The sequence below is a fragment of the Phocoena phocoena genome, chromosome 2 (genome assembly GCF_963924675.1).
Source record: "Phocoena phocoena chromosome 2, mPhoPho1.1, whole genome shotgun sequence".
NCBI lineage: Eukaryota > Metazoa > Chordata > Mammalia > Artiodactyla > Phocoenidae > Phocoena > Phocoena phocoena.
This window is the reverse complement of record NC_089220.1, coordinates 28,736,367-28,757,498: the sequence shown is the minus strand read 5'-3', so window position 1 is coordinate 28,757,498 and position 21,132 is coordinate 28,736,367. Positions and strand designations below refer to the sequence as shown.

At 37.0% G+C, this 21,132-nt stretch overlaps 1 protein-coding gene across 4 annotated transcripts in view; it reads right to left on the bottom strand.

Annotated features, from left to right (window-relative positions):
- NUMB (NUMB endocytic adaptor protein) overlaps nucleotides 1-21,132 on the bottom strand; it is a 65,186-nt gene that overhangs the window by 20,099 nt on the left and 23,955 nt on the right. For 2 of the 4 annotated variants that reach the window (XM_065900819.1, XM_065900834.1), the window contains exons 2-3: nucleotides 16,403-16,477; nucleotides 10,868-10,900 (exon numbers count right to left, since the gene is read on the bottom strand). In XM_065900819.1, the coding sequence (XP_065756891.1) occupies nucleotides 10,868-10,900; nucleotides 16,403-16,477 (108 nt within the window). The remainder of the gene's footprint in view (nucleotides 1-10,867; nucleotides 10,901-16,402; nucleotides 16,478-21,132) is intronic. The other 2 variants (XM_065900826.1, XM_065900842.1) reach the window with 1 other exon arrangement.

The window sequence follows — 21,132 nt, the reverse complement described above, 5'->3', positions numbered from 1 at the left end:
TTTTTTGTTTTTTTGGTAGACACCACTTAAAAATTTTTTTAAATGGATGGAGATCATAAGTTGGTAGTGTGCTCAGTACGCTAACAGATCCTCACAGTCACTCTTCTGTTTTACATGCTGTTATCTGGGGAAGTACTTCGGATTTCCAGTTGGAGAAGTATGTTTCTAAACTGTTTAAATCATGATTAGAAAACTTTTCCTGTGAAGGACCAGGTATCAAATATTTAGGGCTTCGCAGGCCATACAGTCTATGTCACAACTACCCAACTCTGCCCTGCTGCACAAAAGCAGCCACAGACAATATGTAAACAAATGGACATGGATTTGTTCCAATACAACTTTATTTATAAAAACAGGTAGTGGGCCATAGTTTGATGACCTCTGATATAAATCATCATAATCCCTGGAAAGTGATTAAACCTATTTTGGAAAGACAATTCATTATATTGAAATACTAGAACTGTTTGGAATTGTCCCTGAATTCTTTTTCTTTTCTATTTTTAAACAAATGTGCTTATATCCTATTATTTTAAACTGAGACCCAAACTCAGGCACAGTCCAACTCTAAAGTTCTATGATTCCTAAGGCCACCAGTGAGATAAGAACACGCAATTAATCAACATAAACAGAAGTGATATTTGGAGGCAAGACAACTGTGTTGGGCATACGACAGACAAGAACAAAAAGGTGTTCTAATGTAAGCCAAAGCGAAGAAATGCTAAAGACACACAGAAGCATAATTTGGCATAGCTATGAAATGTTAAGAAGCAACAGCAGCGAACAGACAAATTTGGGCAGGAAGGGTAGAGCAAGTCACTCTTTCTGAGCAACGGCGATTTGCCATTCTATTGTGCAAAGCTCTTCTGCTACACACCAAAGAGGTCTTCAAGGGTACCCAATATGTAAAGAATCTCTGGTCAGTCTTTCTGTCACACCTACACACAGAGATAACCCAGTCATTATGGAGTAATAATGATATATTCGTAGGCAACCATGACACGGTGTGTCTTGTAATGAGTGAATGAGAGACTTCCTTAACAGGAAACTTGGCTTCTTCTTCTTCTTTTTTAATCTGAGAGGGCCTTCATATCTATCATTTGATGACATTTGAATTTCTGAACAGAACTGTGTAACAAATAAATTTTGTCTTATAATTCCAAGATACGGTAATGTACCTCCGAGAAACACAACTTTCTGTAGGATTTGAGACTGGTACTATCTCCAATGGCTGCTTCCTTAAAAGTACAGTAACTTTTAACCTGCACTTTCTTAAGTGAGAAGGGCCTTTAAAAGGCTTTTGGGGAAAAAATAAGGATAATAGCACGTCATGAACCAAACAACAAAGGCGAGATTTTTGGAGGCTATTTAGCTCTCCTAGTTTATAAATCACTTTTAACTGAGAGAAGGGAACTTAGAACAGAAATTATTCTAATATTAAGTTCATTTAAGTTCATACTAAGTTCATATTAAGTTTCAAATGCATATAATAGAGTGAAAATTCCACAGGGACCTCAAATTCAACCTGTCCAAAACGAAATTCATCATAACTCTTCTCACAGTGAATGATTTCCCCACCACCTTTCATCCATACCATAAACTTGGGTCTTATCTTCTGTCTCCTTCTGTATATCCCTAGGTTGAATAAGTGAATGAGTCGGAGCAGGTTCTCTGTCGCTCCAGTGGCCCTGTTAATGCTGTTCCTTCTATGCCTTTTCCCTCTAACTTAGTTTAACTGGAAGTCACAGTCTTAAGTCTCAGCCTTAGGTATCATCTCCTCTCAGAAGCCTTAATCACAATCTCCAACATTCACTGTCCTTCTCTGCTCCAATAGTACCTATTATTGTTACACAATTTGTTAACTACCTTTTTTTACCTGTCTGGTTTTTCCCACTACAGGGTGAACTTGAAAGCACTGCATGTGTCATTCACTAACTCAGACATTTTGGAACAGCTACTATGGACCACAAACTATTCTAGGCATTGAAGATTCAGCAGTGAACTAAATTAGGTGAAGATCTCTGTCCACAAAATGTTTATGTTTTAGTGAGGAAGAGATTAAAAAAAACCCAAATAAGTAAAATGTAGGCTATGACAAATGGTGATAACCCCTATCAGAAGAAAATAAAGCTAGGAAGGGGAATAGTGAGTGTCTGTATATGGAGGAGGGTGGTATTTGAAATTTAAAATAAGGTTCTCTCAGTGACTGCCTCAGTGAAAATGGGGCTTTTGAACAAATGGGAAGAGATGAGGAAGTGAGCCATGCATATATCTGGATGATGTGTGTTCCAGATTAGCGGTTACAGTAAGTGCAAAGGTCCTGAGGTGGAAGCATAGCTGGTATGCTCAGGGAACAGCAAGGAGGCTAGTGTGGCTGGAACACAGGAAGCAAGAATAGGAGAAGATAGGAAAAGGGACAGAAATAATGCATGTATAATGGCCTGCTAGGCCTAAAAGACTGGTTTTTACCCTGAGTAGCTCAGGAAGCTACTGGAGGATCTAGGGCAGTGGAGCAACACAATCAGACCTCTGTCTTAAAAAGATCACTCTGACTGATATCTTGAGAACAGATGGTAGGGGGACAATAATGAAAGCAGATTGTGTAGAACATTAATGCAATGATTCAGGTGAGCGGAGAAGCTGGCTTGGACCACAGCAATAGTGGTGGAGGGTAGTGAGACAGGAACTGTTGATGGGATGGATACAGGGTAAAAGAGAAAGAGAGGAGTCAAGATCAGATCCAGGATTTGCGGCTAAAGCACATGGACTGGGATGGGAAAGACTAGGGAAGACTAATTTGGGAGAGCGTTTCGGAATTTGGTTTGTGACACATTAGTGTGAAATGTTTAATGATGATGATGATACTGACACATCCATATGGCAGGCTATTCTGTACACTTTGCTTATATTTACTCATTTAATCGTCACAACAATCAGGTGAAGATGGAATTAGTATTATCCTTTTTCTATAAGTGGGGAAGCTGAGGTACAGAATAGTTAAGAACCTCTCCCAACGTCACAAAGCTAATAAGTGGCTGAGCCAGGATTAAATACAATTAATCCAGATCCCCAGTCTGTGTCCTTGACCCCTATGCTACACTGCTTCTAAGATGGAAGTACCACTATGGAGTTTAGGGCAGATGTCTGGAGACAGAACTTTCAAAATCATCAGCATAGAGATGGTATTTAAATCCATGACACTGGATGAGATCATCAAGGGAGAAGTGTAGGTAGAGAACAGTCCACAGACTAAGAAGTAGGCATCAACACAAGGGAAAATCAAGAGAATATGACACCTGAACTCCAAATGAATAGACTGTTACGAGGAGTGGGAGGGATTTGGCTGCTACATCAAATGCTGCTGATAGGTTGAGTAAATAAAGTCTGATTAAACGAGTTTAATAGGGGAAAGGAGAGCAGAAACTGAAGGCACCAAGAAGAAACCTTTTTTTAGAAAGATGGTTTGTTTTAATGCTAATGAATGATCCACTAGAGAAAGAAAAACTGATTATGGAGGAGGGGGGTAGCATTACTAGAATGACTAAGAGCTAGTATAAGAATCTTGCGGAGGAGTTGGCCTCAGCTAGGAGCACAGACAGTTCATCCCTTGAATTGGAGGGAAAACAGAGTATATATGCACAGATTCACGTAGGTAAGTAGATGTGGTGTCATGTTTGAGAGTTCTCTTCTGGTTGATTCTATTTTTTCAGTGAAGTAGGAAGCAAGGTCATCAACTGAAAGAAGAGTAAGAAATTCTGGAGGTTTAAGGAAAAGGAAGGAGGAGTCAAACAGTCATCTGAAAATGAGAGTAAACTGGACTTAAAAAATGGAGATTGTCTCGCTCATCTTTGATCTGGATAGCCTAGCACAGTCCCTAGTATGTTTTAGACACTGTGACTTGAGGCTTGAGAACCACTAAGTCTTCATGAATACAAATAAAAAAGATAACTCCAAAGGTTAATGAATTTTTTTTAAATCTAGAAAAGATCAGTGGCCAGGGCATTTGACATATTAGCTGATCATGTCATAGGAAATACTGAAACCAAGGATCAATGGAAATCTTCTGAGTACTCTTGGGATTGTCTTTTTTCTTCTTCAGAAATTTGTTATATTGCACTTCAAAAGGATAAATAAACCAAATCCTAAAAGATGCAACTAATAAAATACAAAAGAAGGTAAAATTTATAGAAGGGCATGAGAATTTAAAAAACAGAAAGGAAGAAAAGGAAAGAGGCAGCAAGTGATATTCCCTCACATGTAAAGGAAAGGATCCAGAGTGAAGATAAGCACTGAGTACAATTTGCCATTGAGGAGAAAATTTAGGAAATCTAATTAGAATGTAGATGTGAGTACACTGACTTAACAGTGGTCATAAATACCATGAAATGTTTTACTCTTGATACTTAGTTGAAAACAATATAACCCTGCATTACTTTTCAGCTATGTATTCTCTAAAACATAACCATTTCTAATGATGCCATTTAACAACTGTAACAGCATCAAAACTTGAAAAATTATATCTGGCAGTACATTAACAGTATCTGTTAAAACAAATATTATAATATTTTTGGTGCTTTTTATACAGTTAGAAGTGGTTAACACACACACACACACCCCACCACAATCAAGTAATAGCCCAGGGAGGAGTTCACAAACTCAAACGCCTACAGGGTTAAAAGCGGCAACAAAATGAGTGAAGCAGGCTGAGTGTAGGGACCATAGGGAGTTGCAGGGATGTGGCAAACAAGCAACCAAAGGGCACAACTGGTACTCAGCTCAAGCCACTGTTGCTACATACAAAGCATGCCGTTTTGCCAGATCTTCCATTCTTAAGATAGATGTAATAGTTTGGGGTTTTTTTGCGGTACGTGGGCCTCTCACTGCTGTGGCCTCTCCCGTCGCAAAGCACAGGCTCCGGACGCGCAGGCTCAGCGCCATGGCTCATGGGCCCAGCCGCTCCGCGGCACGTGGGATCCTCCCAGACTGGGGCACGAACCCGCGCCCCCTGCATCGGCAGGTGGACTCTCAACCACTGCGCCACCAGGGAAGCCCAGATGTAATAGTTTTGATGTAAAAATTTTCAATGTTTGAAATATTAGCAACTAATCCATATTTATGAACTGTGCGCAGGCCATACAATGCATGTTTGTGGGAAGCATTCAGGCCCTTGAGATGTCTAGTGTCCCCTGCATTTGACACTTCTCCATTCACTATAATTAAAGCCTATCCGAGGAAAGCAGAGGCCAACACTTCTGAATGACAGAACAACACGGGGTAGGTGAAAGAACTCTGCACTAAGTTTCAGAAAACTTTGGTTTCAGGGTAGGCACTGCCATTTACTACTAGCTGGGTGACCTCTTTGAGCTTGTTTATTTATTTGTAAAATGTAGTTTCATGAACTATCACGTCTAATTCACTGAGCTGTTGTGAGTAACAAGTTAGAAAGTAGGTCAAAACACATCACAAACTATAAAGTTCTATATAAATACAAGTAGATGGCTAAGAGATAGTAGAGAATATATACTGGTCTCTGTCCCTGGTTCCTGGCACAGACCTCCTGAAATCCTTGTAATTTCCTAAGTGATAAGAGCACAACAAGCATCTCTTGTCCTGATATTTGGTCTCTGACCCCATCCCTGACACAGGGCTCCTAAAACCCTTGTAAATTCCTAAGTGAAGGGCATCTTTTGTTTAATGAGACAATCCTGGGTGGGCTCCTGGATGAGGGCTTGTTGCCAGAACGACCAAGCCATGATGAGAAGTTTAGGATTTTCAGCCTTAACCCCTATCCTCTAGAGCGGGAAGAGGAGCTGGAATTGGAATAATCTATCAAGCCTACGTGAGGAAGCTACCACAAAATCCCAATAGTACAAGGTTCAGAGAACTTCCAGGTTGGCAAACACATCCACATGGAGAAGGTGACACACTCCAATTTTACAGGGACAGAAGCTCCTGCCCTTGGGACACTCCCAGACTTCGCCCTATGTATCTCTTCATCTGGCTCTTCGCCTGTATCCTTTATCATATCCTTTAATAAACTGGTAAACATAAGTGTTTCCTTGATTTCTGTGAGCTGTTCTAGCAAATTAATCAAACCTGAGGAGGAGGTCATGGGAACCTCCAATTTGTAGCCAAATTAGACAGAAGTTATTATGGGTAACCTGGGGACCTACAATTGCAACTGGCATCTGAAGTGGGTGGGAGCAGTCTTGTGAGACTGAGTCTTTAAATCTATGGGATCTGACACTATCTCCAAATAGACAGTGTTAGAATTGAGTTAAATTGTAGGACACCTAGCTGGTGTCACAGAGAATTGTTTGGTTAGGGAAAAAATCTCTACACATTTGGTGACTAGAAGTGTTTTGTGTCAGTAGTCAAGGACATACCCAGGAGAAAGACTCACAGGAGGTAGACTGAACTGAATTTTTCTAATACAATGGCTTTAAAAAGAGACCTAATAGGGTGGCCTGAAAACATTTTATATCTCTGTGTTCAGTCAGTTCCTCATAAAATGGTAATATAGATTACTTAGCTCATGAGTTTCCTCAAATACATTAAAATTTTAATATCCTTTTCAAACATTAAGTGTCACGTAATTGCTTGGTAATAAAATGTTTGCCGAGTATGGCCAAATACACTAGAAGCTGTATGTAATACTTCCTAAAAAGCTGAGTACATTCTTGACTTTCCTAAAAAAATGATCAATTTAATGTAGCTAAGTTTAGAAAAAGGTATTTCAGAGCCTCAGGGTTTTTTTTTCCTTCTAAGATGTGTGTAATCTTACAATGGGTTAATAATACAGCCCTGTAACACACCCAGGTTTATCTGTTCCTCACTGCTAAAGCTTCTGAAGGTACTGCTCCCATTTGCTGGAGGAACAGGGAGGTCAGGCCCCTGACAGGAATAGAACAGGGTGGTCAGGTCCAGGATGCAACTTAGGGAAAAGCAGCAGCAGTTCTCCTGGCCATGATTTACAAATTCAGAATCAGGGCTAATAATTCTCCCATCTACCTACTTTTCTCCAAATGTGTTTGATGGAAACACTCGATAACTGTTGTTCTCTTTATCTTGGACCATTAAACCATACATGATAAGAAGGCTAAGAAAGTATCAAAATTTATGAGGAACTCTACTAGATAAAAACTCCCTATGAGATTCTTCATTTTTAGCTTTCATCAAAACACAATCGACCTAGCAAACTCAACAAACCAAATCTTTTTCACCAGACTACTTCTTGTAGATTAGTGTGAATGTGAGTTGAATGATGCCAACTTGAAAGGTTTAAAAGGCTCCAAATTAAAGAAAAGTTTTTCACTTAAAATTAAGCACATTTCTGGAAAGTTATAGGTGATGGTTTTTTCTCCCTTGATTTTCAAAACTCTTTGAATGACTTACTGTAATTTAAAAAAATTGTACATAAGAATAAAATTGCCTGGCCATAAAAAGAATTCTCCTCACAATAACATAAGAATTCTGTATTGTATCTCTGTGAGATGAGAGTTGTTCATTAAACTTATTGCAGTAATCATTTCATGATATATGAAGTCAAATCATTATGCGGTACACCTTAAACTTATACAGTGCTGTATGCCAATTATATCTCAATAAAACCGGAAGAAAAAAAATTCTGAGGTTCATGTTTGTTCACATTATGGGATCAATTAGAATCTTTTAAGAAAATCTCACTAGTATGGTTTAAACATCTCTAAATAAATAAAATGTTAGTCTGAACCACTGAAAAAGATTCTTTAAAACATTAACTAGTAACAAAGTAAACTGACAAGAGACAAAAATCCAAAATTAAATTACTACCTTTAGGGACTTCCCTGGTGGTCCAGTGGGTAAGACTCAGCGTTCCCAGTGCAGGGGGCCCGGGTACATTCCCTTGTCGGGGAACTAGATCACGCAGGCATGCCGCAACTAAGAAGTCTGCATGCCAAAACTAAAGATCCCGCATGCCGCAACTAAGACCCAGCATAGCCAAAACGAATAAATAAATTAAAAAAAAAAGTACTACCTTTAAAGAAGAAAGAAAGTAAAAATGAGTTTCCAGGAAGCTCTTAACTAGCATCTTTTAAGGTTAAATCTTTTAAACTTTGCTTGTAAATAATCTGAAAACTGAGTGATTGTATAGCATAGTGATTAAGAGTGTAGACTCTGGAATCAGATTATCTGGGTTCAAATCCTAGATTCTACCACTTATTGTATCTGCGGATTCAGGCAGGTCCCTTAACCTCTGTAAACTTTAGTTTTCTCACTGTAAAATGGGAAAATAATAATTTCAGGGTTACTGTAAGGATTAAGTGAGATAATTCATAGTTTTCTTTCTCATACCATATGGATTTGCCATGTAGCAAAATGCAGTGAAAACAGCTAAGAAGCACAGTGTGACCCAGTTTGGTGACACTGTAGATGCACAATGACCCCATTATTTATAGCAATGAATATTGCCACCTTGGAGGTGATTCTCAAGTGAGAGCTATCTTTGTTCTTTAACATCATGTTATAACCTTTTAAAAAATATACTTTAACATGTTTTTTCTATAAACCAAACCAATATTTTCTCCTTTAGCTTTCTCTATCTAGCCTTCATGGACAAGAAAGACTTTTACTAAAGTAGATATACTAAAAACTGATCACTTAGAAGATAATTAAAATTGTATTTTAACTGGGGTGATGTGAAATTGCTTTGAGAAATTCTATTTAGGAAAGAATAAATGCTCCACCAAAAAAACCTGTTTAACAATTATAGTGTCTATTTATAATGATGCAAATGTCTATAGGATTTATTCTTTCTAGTTATAAATCCTACATTCTACGGACCTGTTAATTTGACTCAGGCTCAAAATATCTACTAAAAAATTTTATTGTGACATGTGTGGGTAATTTATATGACTTTTTATTTCAGATTGACAGAAGTTACTGAATTAAACCATTCAATCTAAAATCCTTCAAATTTGTTTACATTAATATAAAGGTGACCTAAACCAGAACATGTTAAAAAAAAAAAAAAAAAAGGGTTACAACTAAAATATTTAATTGAGAAGAAAGCGGCAACTAATAATTTTTTTTTTTTTTTTGCGATACGCGGGCCTCTCACTGTTGTGGCCTCTTCCGTTGACGCGCAGGCTCAGCGGCCATGGCTCACGGGCCCAGCCACTCCGCAGCATGTGGGATTTTCCCGGAAGAGGGCACGAACCCATGTCTCCTGCATCAGCAGGCGGACTCTCAACCACTGCGCCACCAGGGAAGCCCTAAAATTTTTTTAAAATTGTTCTTTAGGGACTTCCCTGGAGGTCCAGCAGTTAAGACTCCGAGCTTCCACTACAGGGGGCATGGGTTTGATCCCTGGTCAGGGAATTAAGATCTCACGTGGCATATGGCAGGGTCAGGGAAAAAAAATCGTTCTTTAAAGTAACAAAACCACCCAGTGAAAAATGAACTGTGATGGGATTTTTATATTCACATAAACTTTCAGTAATGTACACTCAGTTATACAATGACAGTAGTTTTTTCTTATACTCTCTCAGTCTGACTTATTTTGTAACTTACTCAAAACTAGACAATGATAAGCTTAGACACAAAAGTGTTAGAAATGTATTTATCTGTAATACAGATAAATACATTCTGTACTGTCATCATATATATATATATATATATATATATATATATATATATATATATATATATATATATATAAATATACACTTTTTTTTTTTTTTTTTTTTGCGATACGCGGGCCTCTCACTGTTGTGGCCTCTCCCGTTGCGGAGCACAGGCTCCGGACGCGCAGGCTCAGCGGCCATGGCTCACAGGCCCAGTCGCTCCGCAGTATGCGAGATCCTCCCGGACCGGGGCACGAACCTGTGTCCCCCGCATCGGCAGGCGGACTCCAACCACTGCGCCACTAGGGAAGCCCTATATATATATATTTTTTTTTAAATTTTTATTTATTTTATTTTTGGTTGTGTTGGATCTTTGTTGCTGCACGCGGGCTTTCTATAGTTGTGTTGAGTGAGGGCTACTCTTCATTGCGGTGCGCAGGATTCTCATTGCAGTGGCTTCTCTTGTTGCAGAGCACGGGCTTTAGGTGCATGGGCTTCAGTAGTTGTGGCACACGGGCTTAGTTGCTCCGCAGCATGTGGGACCTTCCTGGACCAGGGATCGAACCCATGTCTCCTGCATTGGCAGGTGGATTCTTAACCACTGTGCCACCAGGGAAGTCCCATCCTATATATTCTTAATTCTAAGGAAATTTGAACAAGCATTCTTTGAAAAGTATCTACATAAAGAACATTCCACATATGACAGACATTTGGCAGACTACTAATTAAGACAGTTTTTCTTAGGTTACCATCCCAGGTTAAAGAGTACAGGATCCTCAAAGATAAGTTTATGTACTTTCACTTACTTCGCCTGAAATTTAACTTGGATTGAAAAAAAGTAATAGCAATGAATGTAAAATTTGGGATACACTTAATTTTCACTTGAATTTAGTATTTCTTCCCACTTCTCTGTCAATATTGAACACTAAGTAAAACTTGTTAAAAAACTCAACAAATATGCTAATATGAACAATTTTGCAAGATCAAATTAAATTTATTTTAACACCTAGTCTTGAGGAAGCAATTCTTTTTTAACCTACTTGATTTATTTATTGGACTTTCCTAGGAATCATCAGATTTAGTATCAACAGACACACAGGTAATATCATAGATAGCTTTCCAATTCATTAATTTACATATTTAGTCAAATCAATTCCTGTATTACAAAGAAATCAAAGCTGTACTTCTTTTTCAAAAAATGTGTCAGTGCTATACTAGGGGTGTAACTCCTTATAAAGCAAGCATGAATGTGGCATCAGACTTACTTTTCCAAAGAAGCCTTTGAAGAACTTCCTTTCCTGGAGGAACAGGGGGACAGGTCGAGCGCTATTATTGTATGGGCTAAATGTCCCAAGGTTTCACAGCAATAAGCATATACAGAGGTTGGGTGAAGGACAAAGTAGGAGAAGGGGAAGGGAGTGAGAGTTTTAAAGAGTTATCCATAACAGGAGTGACCGGGAAAAAGGAAGGGTGCATGAAAATGCAGCGAAACATACTGTATGGCCTAATAATCCGCAGAAAGAGAAGAAATCAGAACCTGTATCCATGCAGAGCAACTAGTTACTTTAGCATTCTCTACTGACTTTTAAAACAGAGATTATTCAAATTTGGCAGCAGAGAAAAAGACTAGGACATACTGGTTTGTGAGATTTGCATTTAAATTTTCGTAATAGTGAGTGGTAAATTGATCTGTTCACATACATTTTTCAATTTAAAATCAGTTGTCAAATATGTGGAAGTCACCAATGAAAAAACCAGTCCACACTCAAATGATCACAAAGTAACATTAAAAAAATGCTACACTTAAATTATGAGTGTGAAGGGAGGGTCCTTGTCAGACTTTTTCTTGCTGAGTTCAAGATGCCACTTTGAGAATTCTTACTTATGCATTAGGACAGGTTTGTATGTATGTGTGTGCTGATCAATTCCATAGCAACTGTGGGGAAATAATAGATATGTTCTATTTCAAACACAGAATAAATCATCTATAAAGAACACATGGCCAATGCTTTCACTGGAGCTGAGAAAACTAATATATTTGAGAACCAAACCACATCTGTTAACCACAACTAAAATTTGAAGAATAGGGTTGTTTTCTTTTTAAATGCTACTGTTTTAGAAGAAAGAAATTTGTACTGACAGTTATAACTATACAATTCTAAAACTACATAGGTAAAAGAGACACAACTGTCTGTGGTCCCAGCACCAATTTTTAAGCATATACAAACCTTGAAAACTGCTCACCATTTAAAATCTGAAGAACTTATGCAAAGTAGATGAGTTCTAACTCACCCAAGCTAGCTTAACTTTAACATTTCCTAGTTTTGGTTGAACTATACTTTAAGCCTTTACCTTTTATAATCCATTATTAATAGTGAATAAATGTCTAGACAAAGACAACTCTACAGAAATTTGACTCATAAAACTCATTCAATACTCTCAAACACTGAATGGTTTGTTTTTTCTCTAGGTTTTGAAAATCACAAACAGCAACATATATTTCCATAAAATGTTTTGAAATAAGACTAAGTTTATTTCTGCTGCCAAGTTTGGTGACCTTAGTTTCGTTAGACTTTTAGGTAACCACCAGCTTTTAAAAGATGCAGCCCAAGTTAAAAGATTCACCATTCTTTAGGGATAGGAAGATGTGGGAAGGAGATTCGTTAATATTTAATTTAGCTCCCAGAAAAGCTCCTGTTAAACATGGAGTTTGCCTTCTATTTATAAAAGACCTCAGATGTTAATGAAAAAAGTTGACGTGCAAAATGCATCAAAAGACAGTTATTAGAGTAGAGAATAATATTAATTAAAAAAATTAAATTATGATTCTTTTACCTGCTAAAACAAGAACATACATTAAAACAAATTTATCAAACAGCAAATAAAAAATCAACATATTAGAAACTGGTAGTGTAATGAAACTAGTCTAAAACCAAGACAGAGAGGGAGAAACACAGAGACAATGGGAAGAAAAGACATTTTAAAAGGAAAGGCATCTTGCACCAGTATCAAGCAAGATAACCAAAGGTCCAATACACTTTTTACAAAATAGATTGATAAATGACAGTACTCCTCCCCCTGCAACTAACTCTGCATTAAGGCAATGAAAATGGGCAATAGTCATTTCTGTCATTTAACCTATACAATCTAAGTCCCTAAGTGGCTAACTGGTAAAATTACGCCACAAAGTAAATGAATGGCAAATAACTGTAACTAACTTTATGCATATAAAGTAAAAAAAATTTAAACATATTTATGCTCTGAGAAGCATATGTTGTTTAGTCACAATATCTTTTCATTTGAAAATATTAAGTATGCCGATAACTTCTAACTGAAGTTAAAGTAATCCTAAATTGTAAGGGACTACTTGGAAGGAAAAAAAAAAACTTGCAAATTATCCTGCTTCTTCAAGCCCGCACAAATTTAAAAAGCGCTAGAATGTTACATTTTTAGTTCAAAGATCATTTGAGTGATAGGTTTAAGATGTTTGTTTTCCTATTTAACTGGTACATCTGAGCTACATAATTCTTTAAATTTAAAAACTTTTTTGGCATTCAAACTTGTTCCAGACATGCTATTTCTTCTTTAATCTGTAGGTCTGTACATTTTTACATTTGCTTCCATTTATTTGAAACGATAAGAGGAATATTTATCATCTATGAAAATAAACAAACATCTCCAGACACATAGCTTTTGGCACAATATAAGCATCTGGCACAGTAGATTATACATGTTTGTTAGATGAATGTTCGGTAAAAGAAGGGAAAAAGGCATCTAGAAAATTCTGTATAGTAAAAATATGAAAAGACAAAAAATGAATTTTTGTGGACTAACATGATCTGAGATGAACAACATCTGAAGACTTCCAACTTTCTGCAGCCTTTTTCATACAGCATTAGAAAGGGTATTAATAGAAGGGGAAGTTCCAGTGAGTATAATAAATAGGAAATTGGCACTAGTCTCCCAAAAATTCAATCTTATTTTTAAAAATACTTGTTTGCCTGTGCAAAATTATTATACAACAGTTGCTCCAAGTCTCCTGGGTAGGGTTAGTCTGAAGAATTTTTAAAAATTTCTTGAATCAAAAGTTCAGAAGTGGTCAATCTTCCTTCAAAGTTCAAAAGTTTAAGTATGTCCAGAAAAGCAATCCAAATATGCATAATTTCATTTTAGTTGTCAAAGACCACAGGGAAATAAGGATTTTTAAGAGATATGCAAAAGGGTTTCATAAACTTTAAACATTAAATATAACATTGTTATGATTATTACGAAATTCAATTTGACCCCCTATTGAGGACTGAATTGTTTCCTGTATATTTATTCCAGAAATATTTTTTGAGTGGCTACTATGTGCCAGACACTGTTCCAGGCATAGATATAATTTTTCAAACAGCAATTTGGTTCCGATTTCTGGTAAAAATAAAAACTTATTTTTTCGATAATTTTATTATTTAAATAAGTCCTGTATCTCAAATAACCATGCTTACAGTTTCCAATTTCCTTGGTTAAAACCAAAAGGTAAAATAAAAAAATTCACTCAACTAAACAATCAGTTTTAAAACTAGACGGCTTCCCTGGTGGCTCAGTGGTTAACAATCCGCCTGCCAATGCAGGGGACACAGGTTCGAGCCCTGGTATGGGAAGATCCCACATGCCACGGAGCAACTAAGCCCGTGCGCCACAACTACTGAGCCTGTGCTCTAGAGCCCGCATGTCACAACTATGGAAGCCTATGCACCTAGAGCCCATGTTCTGCAACAAGAGAAGCCACTGCAACGAGAAGCCCACGCACCACAACGAAGAGTAGCCCCTGCTCGCCGCAACTAGAGAGGGCCCAGGCACAGCAATGAAGACCCAACGCAGCCATAAATAAATAAACAGATAGACAAATAGATAGATAAATAGAGGCAGGCACTCTGCCCTTACTAAAAATAAATAAATGAATAAAAATAAAACTAGACAGTGAATAGTGGCTATCTCTGGGACTGCAAGAGATTTTATGTACTGTTTTTGTTCATTTGTATTTTACAGAATGAACATATACTACCTATGTAATAAAGAGAGGTTTCTAATTAAAAGTAGGTTAAAGAAAACTAGACAGTGAAGAGGACTGACTGCTCATTAAACAACTAAATACCACTTCTTAATTATCTTCTGGGCAAACATAAACCATCCCTAGTTTTTCCTTATTTAGAGAGTAAACATGAAGCCATATGCTGAATTAAGACTTTCCAAAGGCTCATTCCACAGTGACCTTCCAAATGTTAAGTTTATGTAGGCTCTAAGATTTTAATAACTATTTAAGGTTTGTTTCAGGTCTATCTAGTCTATTCACTGATTCATCTGTTGTTTTCAGTTATTAGCATTATGATGTTTAATGACTAGTAGGGCAAATCATTGCATTACTTTTTAAAATGTTCTTAGAAAATCTTATTCTATTACTGAACTTAGAATTATTTTGTTAAATAAGAGATTGAATTTAAATTTCCTGGAAAACTGCATTATCTGAGGCTGTATTTAACTGGGGACTATATTTACGTGGACACGGCAAGTCTATAAATTATTATATAAAGTCCCTTTAACATTAATGATGATTAAATGGAGAGCACAGATAGACTAAGAAGGGCTTCAAACATTTAAGAATTTAAATGACCAAAATCTGCAGTGAAGGGTATGTATGTGTGTCTATATATTGTTTTGTTTTTTAGTTTTTTGCATACCATAATCAGTTATTTTTCTCCTCCTCTCCTTTCTATAACAGATTCAGACATTTGTTCGAAAACATAATCCACTTCTCTGAGTTGGTTGCTTCCTTGACTTTGTATCTTTTATATTGGGGAACTGTATGTAAGAGGTCATATAGAATGTACCAAGAAGCAGAAAAGTTTTGATTAAGCAAATTGAGGGGGAAAAAAAGCACTCATTAGTAGCCAAATTTGTAGCAGCCCACCATACCAGCAAACCCAAAGCAACAAGTATTTAATGCTGTCCTGGGGCAAGGGCATGCAAAAGTAATGCTTAAAGCTTTCACAGCAAAGGGGGAAAAGGCCACACATTGGAGAGAAGGTTGTGAAGAGGGCTGTCAGAATTTAAGAAACATTCTTCAAACCTATCCAAAATATGAAGTTAACACTTTAATCTTAACATTTATGAACTCTGAACTCATTCTCTCCTTTTATTAAATACACAGGCATGTGCCTGGGATGTGTTCTATGGCATAATAGGCAAAACAGACATTATTTATCCTGGAAAAGGACTCTCCATTTCAAGTATGCTGAAGTTTGTGCAAAAGGCAGGGAAATACATTGTTTATGTTAGAGGAGTATAGAGAAGGAAACTGGGGAGTAGCAGTAATGATAATTAAGTCTCCCCAAAATGTAAACCTCACCTGCTGTCAACACAGATATCTCTATTTTATACTTTTTCCTGGAGAGCTGTTTCCTATAGAGTTAAAATCAGTAATTTATAACCCAGTTGTCACAGTTAGGTTAAAAGACTAACTGTAATAGTTTTATCCTGGTTTTAGAATATTATTCATCTATAAGAATTCATACCATTTGTTTAATATGGGTTCTGAATTAAAAGTATCTTTTACATAATGTCTGGCCTAAATTGAAGAAGTTGGTCATTGTAACTTACAACTTTGGATGGACAACGTGAAATGCTCTTTATTAATTAGCCCACATATTTTGGAAATACTGTTCTTACTGGATAGTGGGTCACTAAAATTTACTGAGCAAAATCTTCTGAGAAAATATTTACAGCATATAGATCAACACTGGCAACCATCAAATACATACAGCTTTCAATCTTTTTACAGCATCTTCACAGATGTGCATTCCTCTTGATTCATCAACTTCTACATGCCCAAGGTACTGTAGAAAGAAGAGAAAAGTTACAGCTATTGCTGTTTACTGAGTAGCTGCTATATGGCAGATATTACATGGTAGAAAATTGAATATTAAAATTCCTGCACTCAAGAAACTCACAGCCACTATAGAAGAGTTAAGGTAATGTTACTTTACTTACCCTCAGTGTCCTCATGTGACTGAGATTTAGAATAAAGGTCTCCAAGAGCTGTTATAGAGGAGTAGGCGAAAAAGTACATGATAAGCACTAAATGTTACCTGAATCTATTGGATCTGAGGCATAACAGCCTATGCTAGACACAGTTACTATATCTCTAAACATAAAAATAGTCCTAAAACAAAGTGTGTGTGTTTGTGTGTGTGTGTGTGTTGAAAAGGTACAAATAAAAAAACAGTTACTCAAGGGCTGAAGAGATCACATACTCCTTTTATGGGAAGCACATAAGAACAGGGCAGAAAACTAAAATTTTAAGAAGGTAGTGAGTGCATCTGAGCTTTAGAAGATGTGCAGAACTTGAAGAAGCTGTATTGGAAAGGTTGGGAACCTATTTTAGGCAGGTAGAATTTAACAAAAGCTATAGGTGTAGAACAGAGTAACTATATATCAGCAAATATTCCTGTCTGGCAAGAATATGAGGTATTTGCAGCTGGGGAATTTGAACACTGAAATGAGTCTGTACTTAATCCTAGAGGCAATGGAGAGCTAATAAAGCTTTTTTTGGTTTGTTTTTGCAAGGTAGTAATATTATTCAAATTGTACCTTAGTATGGGAATAGTCTTGGGTTAGAAAGCACAAAGGATGATGGCAATATCACAAGTGCTCTCTTTTAAAAGGAAATTTAGAGTCTGGTTCTGGGTAAGATGGAGTAGACATACATTACCCTGTCCCACCCTCCGAATGAAACCATAAAACCAGAACAGAATACATGGAAGCACCTATTTGAGTTCTCTGTAAAGAGTATAAGATGAATCAGAGAAGAATACCAGAATTCAAGGTATTTCTGAACTGGCAGGGAGTTTACCTTCCCTGCCCCTCCTCCCCTTTGGTACCTCCAGCCTGAACTTTACACAGCCAGATATCCAAGTGAGTGCTATGGCACAGACAGAACTCTGGGAAAAGCACTCTAGCTCTGGCCCAAGGACCAGGTAAGGTAACTCCTTATCCTCAGAGAGTATAGGAATCCCCCTCCCTTTTATTTATCTTTTTTTGAACTTTCACACCCCAGTCCCCAGGAAATTCCGTGGTGGTGTCGGTGGTAGCAGCAAGGGAAACCTGCAAGAGCCACACACCTCTGAGAAAAGGCGGCTGTCCTCCATTTAAAGAAACTGTGATTCCAGGAAGGTGGGCCAACACCTCCACCCCCCTTTCTGCTTCCCCCGCCCCGAATCTCCCACCATTTGGCCCTGGATGAAGATGAAACAGTAGTAATTCATGGGCACAATAACCAGTGCCCTACGAAACACAGGCATGGAGAGTTTAAGTAACTTGCCCAAAACCATTCAGCTAGTGAATGCTCAAACCCAAGCAGCCTGACCCAGGACAGTCCTATAATGCTCATATACTGAATTTTTCATTTTTACCCCTATCTTTCCAATACTGAATAAATGCATAAAACCAACATATTAAAATCAATTTAGGAAACTGTTGGACTTTAGGTAGCAAAATACCTAAGGTATCGATCATAAAGATCATATAAGACTAAGGACATTAAAGAATTGTAACAGCTATAATTTTGAATAAACATTATACAAAGCAGCAAGAATGCTCAGTTTTAAGTGAATCAAATAATATATATATTCAGTTATATATATTATATATATTCCTTTTCAGATTCTTTTCCATTACAGGTTATTACAAGATATTGAATAGCTCCCTGTGCTACACAGTAGGTCCTTGTTGGTTATCTACTTTATACATAGTAGTGTGCATCTGTTAATTCCAAACTCCTAATTTATCCCTCCCTTCTCCTTTACCATCTGGTAACTGTAAGTACATTTTCTATGTCTGTGAGTCTGTTTTGTGAATAAGTTCATTTGTATCGTTTTTTTAGATTCCACATATAAGTGATATCATATAATATTCGTCTTTCCCTGTCTGACTTATTCACTTAGTATGAAAATCTCTGGGTCCATCCATGTTGCTGCAAATGGCATTATTTCATTCTTTCTTATGGCTGAGTAATATTCCATTGTATTTATGTATCACATCACCATATCCATTCATCTGTCGATGGATACTTAGGTTGCTTCCATGTCTTGGCTATTGTAAATAGTGCTGCTATGAACACTGGGGTGCATGTATCTTTTTGGTTTTTTTTTTTTTTTTTTTTGGCCACGCCATGCAGCATATGGGATCTTAGTTCCCCAACCAGGGACAGAACTTGTGCCCCTGCGGTGGAAGCACGGAGTGGTTAATCACTGGACTACCAGGGAAGTCCCTGCATGTATCTTTTTGAATTACAGTTTTCTCCAGATATATGCCCAGGAGTGGGATTGCTAGATCATATGGTAACTGTATTTTTAGTTTTTTAAGGAACGTCCATACTGTTCTCCATAGTGGCTGTACCAATTTATGTTAACACCAACAGTGCAGGAGGGTTCCCTTTTCTCCACACCCTCGCCAGCATTTACTATTTGTAGACTTTTTGATGATGGCCATTCTGACTGGTGTGAGGTGATACCTCATGGTAGTTTTGATCTGCATTTCTCTAATAATCAGCAATGTTGAGCATCTTTTCATGTGCCTGTTGGCTATCTGTAGGTCTTCTTTGGAGTAATGTCTATTTAGGTCTTCTGCTCATCTTTTGATTGGGTTGTTTGTTTTCTGATATTATTGTGTATGAACTGTTTGTATATTTTGGAAATTAAGCCCTTGTTGATCACATCGTTTGCAAATATTTTCTCCCAGCCCATAGGTTGTCTTTTCATTTTGTCTATGGTTTCCTTTGCTGTGCAAAAGCTTCTAAGTTTAAGTCCCATTTGTTTACTTTTGCTTTTATTTCTTTTGCCTTGGGAGACTGATCTAAGAGAATATTGCTACGATTTATGTCAGAGGATGTTTTGCCTATGTTCTCTTCTAGGAGTTTTATGGTGTCATGTCTTGTATGTAAGTCTTTAAGCCATTTTGGGTTTATTTTTGCATATGGTGTGAGGGAATGTTCTAATTTCATTGACTTACACGCAGCTGTCCAGCTTTCCCAACACCACTTGCTGAAGAGACTAACTTTTCTCCAATGTGTATTCTTGCCTCCTTTGTCGAAGATTAATTGACCATAGGTGTGTGCGTTTATTTCTGGGCTCTCTATTCTGTTCCACTGATCCATATGTCTGATTTCATGCCAATACCACATTATTTTGATTACTGTAGCTTTGTAGCATTGTCTGAAGTTGGGGGGGTGGGGTTGTGCCTCCAGCTTTGTTCTTTTTCCTCAGGATTGCTTTGGCAATTCCGGGTCTTTTGTGGTTCCATATAAATTTTAGGAGTATGTGTTCCAGTTCTGTGAAAAAGTCATGGGTAATTTGATAGGGATCACATTAAATCTGTAGATTGCTTTGGGTAGTATGGCCATTTTAACAATATTAATTCTTTCAATCCAAGAGCATGGGATATCTTTCCATTTCTTTGAATTGTCTTCTATTTCCTTCATCTATGTTTTATAGTTCTCAGCATATAAATTTTTCATCTCCTTGGTCATGTTTATTTCCAGGTATTTTCTTTTTTGATGCAATTCTAAACGAGATTTTTTTTTAAACTTTCACTTTCTGATATTTCGTTGTTAGTGTAAAGAAATGGAAAAGATTTCTGTATGTTAATCTTGCATTCTGCTACCTTGCTGAACTCATTTATCAGTTCTAATAGTTTCTATGTGGAGTCTTTAGGGTTTTGTATATAAAGTACCATGTCATCTGCATATAATGACAATTTTACCTCATCCCTCCTAATTTGGCTACCTTCTGTTCCTTTTTCTTGTCTAGATTAGAAAAATTTTAATTCAAAATTATAGGCTGTCAGAAATGTCAAGTGTTTGGTGACTCTGTGAACTCGTTCTAGATGTTGAGATTGAGCTCACACCCAGAAATAATAGAATACTTTGTCACTGAAGACTGCTTTTCATCATTCAGTCAGATGCTACAGTGATATACTACATATTACACTCAAATCCTGGAAAGTTGTATTTTTCAGCTTGGAGACAGTGATGAATGGCCATTTAAATAATTCTTTGAATTCGGCTCTAGAAAATATTCCTTCATGTTCTGTTGATATTTGGCCTTCTTCAAAGCCTAATAATATATTCTTAATTTCTTGGTCCAATAAGTAAAGAAAATCAAGTACTGGGAAAGAGTAAAATCTCAGCAATTGAGCTCTCAGCATTGCTGTTCTAACATTTTAAGAAATTCTGACATCTCATTCTGGGTACCTTGCCACATATACTATCAATTTTTAAAAATTTGTTATTTTGTTTTTTAATTTATTCTCTATCCTTGATCACAATGCCAAATATGTATTTTTAAAAATTACATTATCCTGAATTTTCTATTTTGCTCTACCAATATTTCTATTTTGGCACAAGCTGCTATTTTGATCATTATGTTAACAACTGCTTTGGCATAATCACTTTCGCTAATTTTTATCCCACAGAATTTTCCTGGTTATTTCCCAT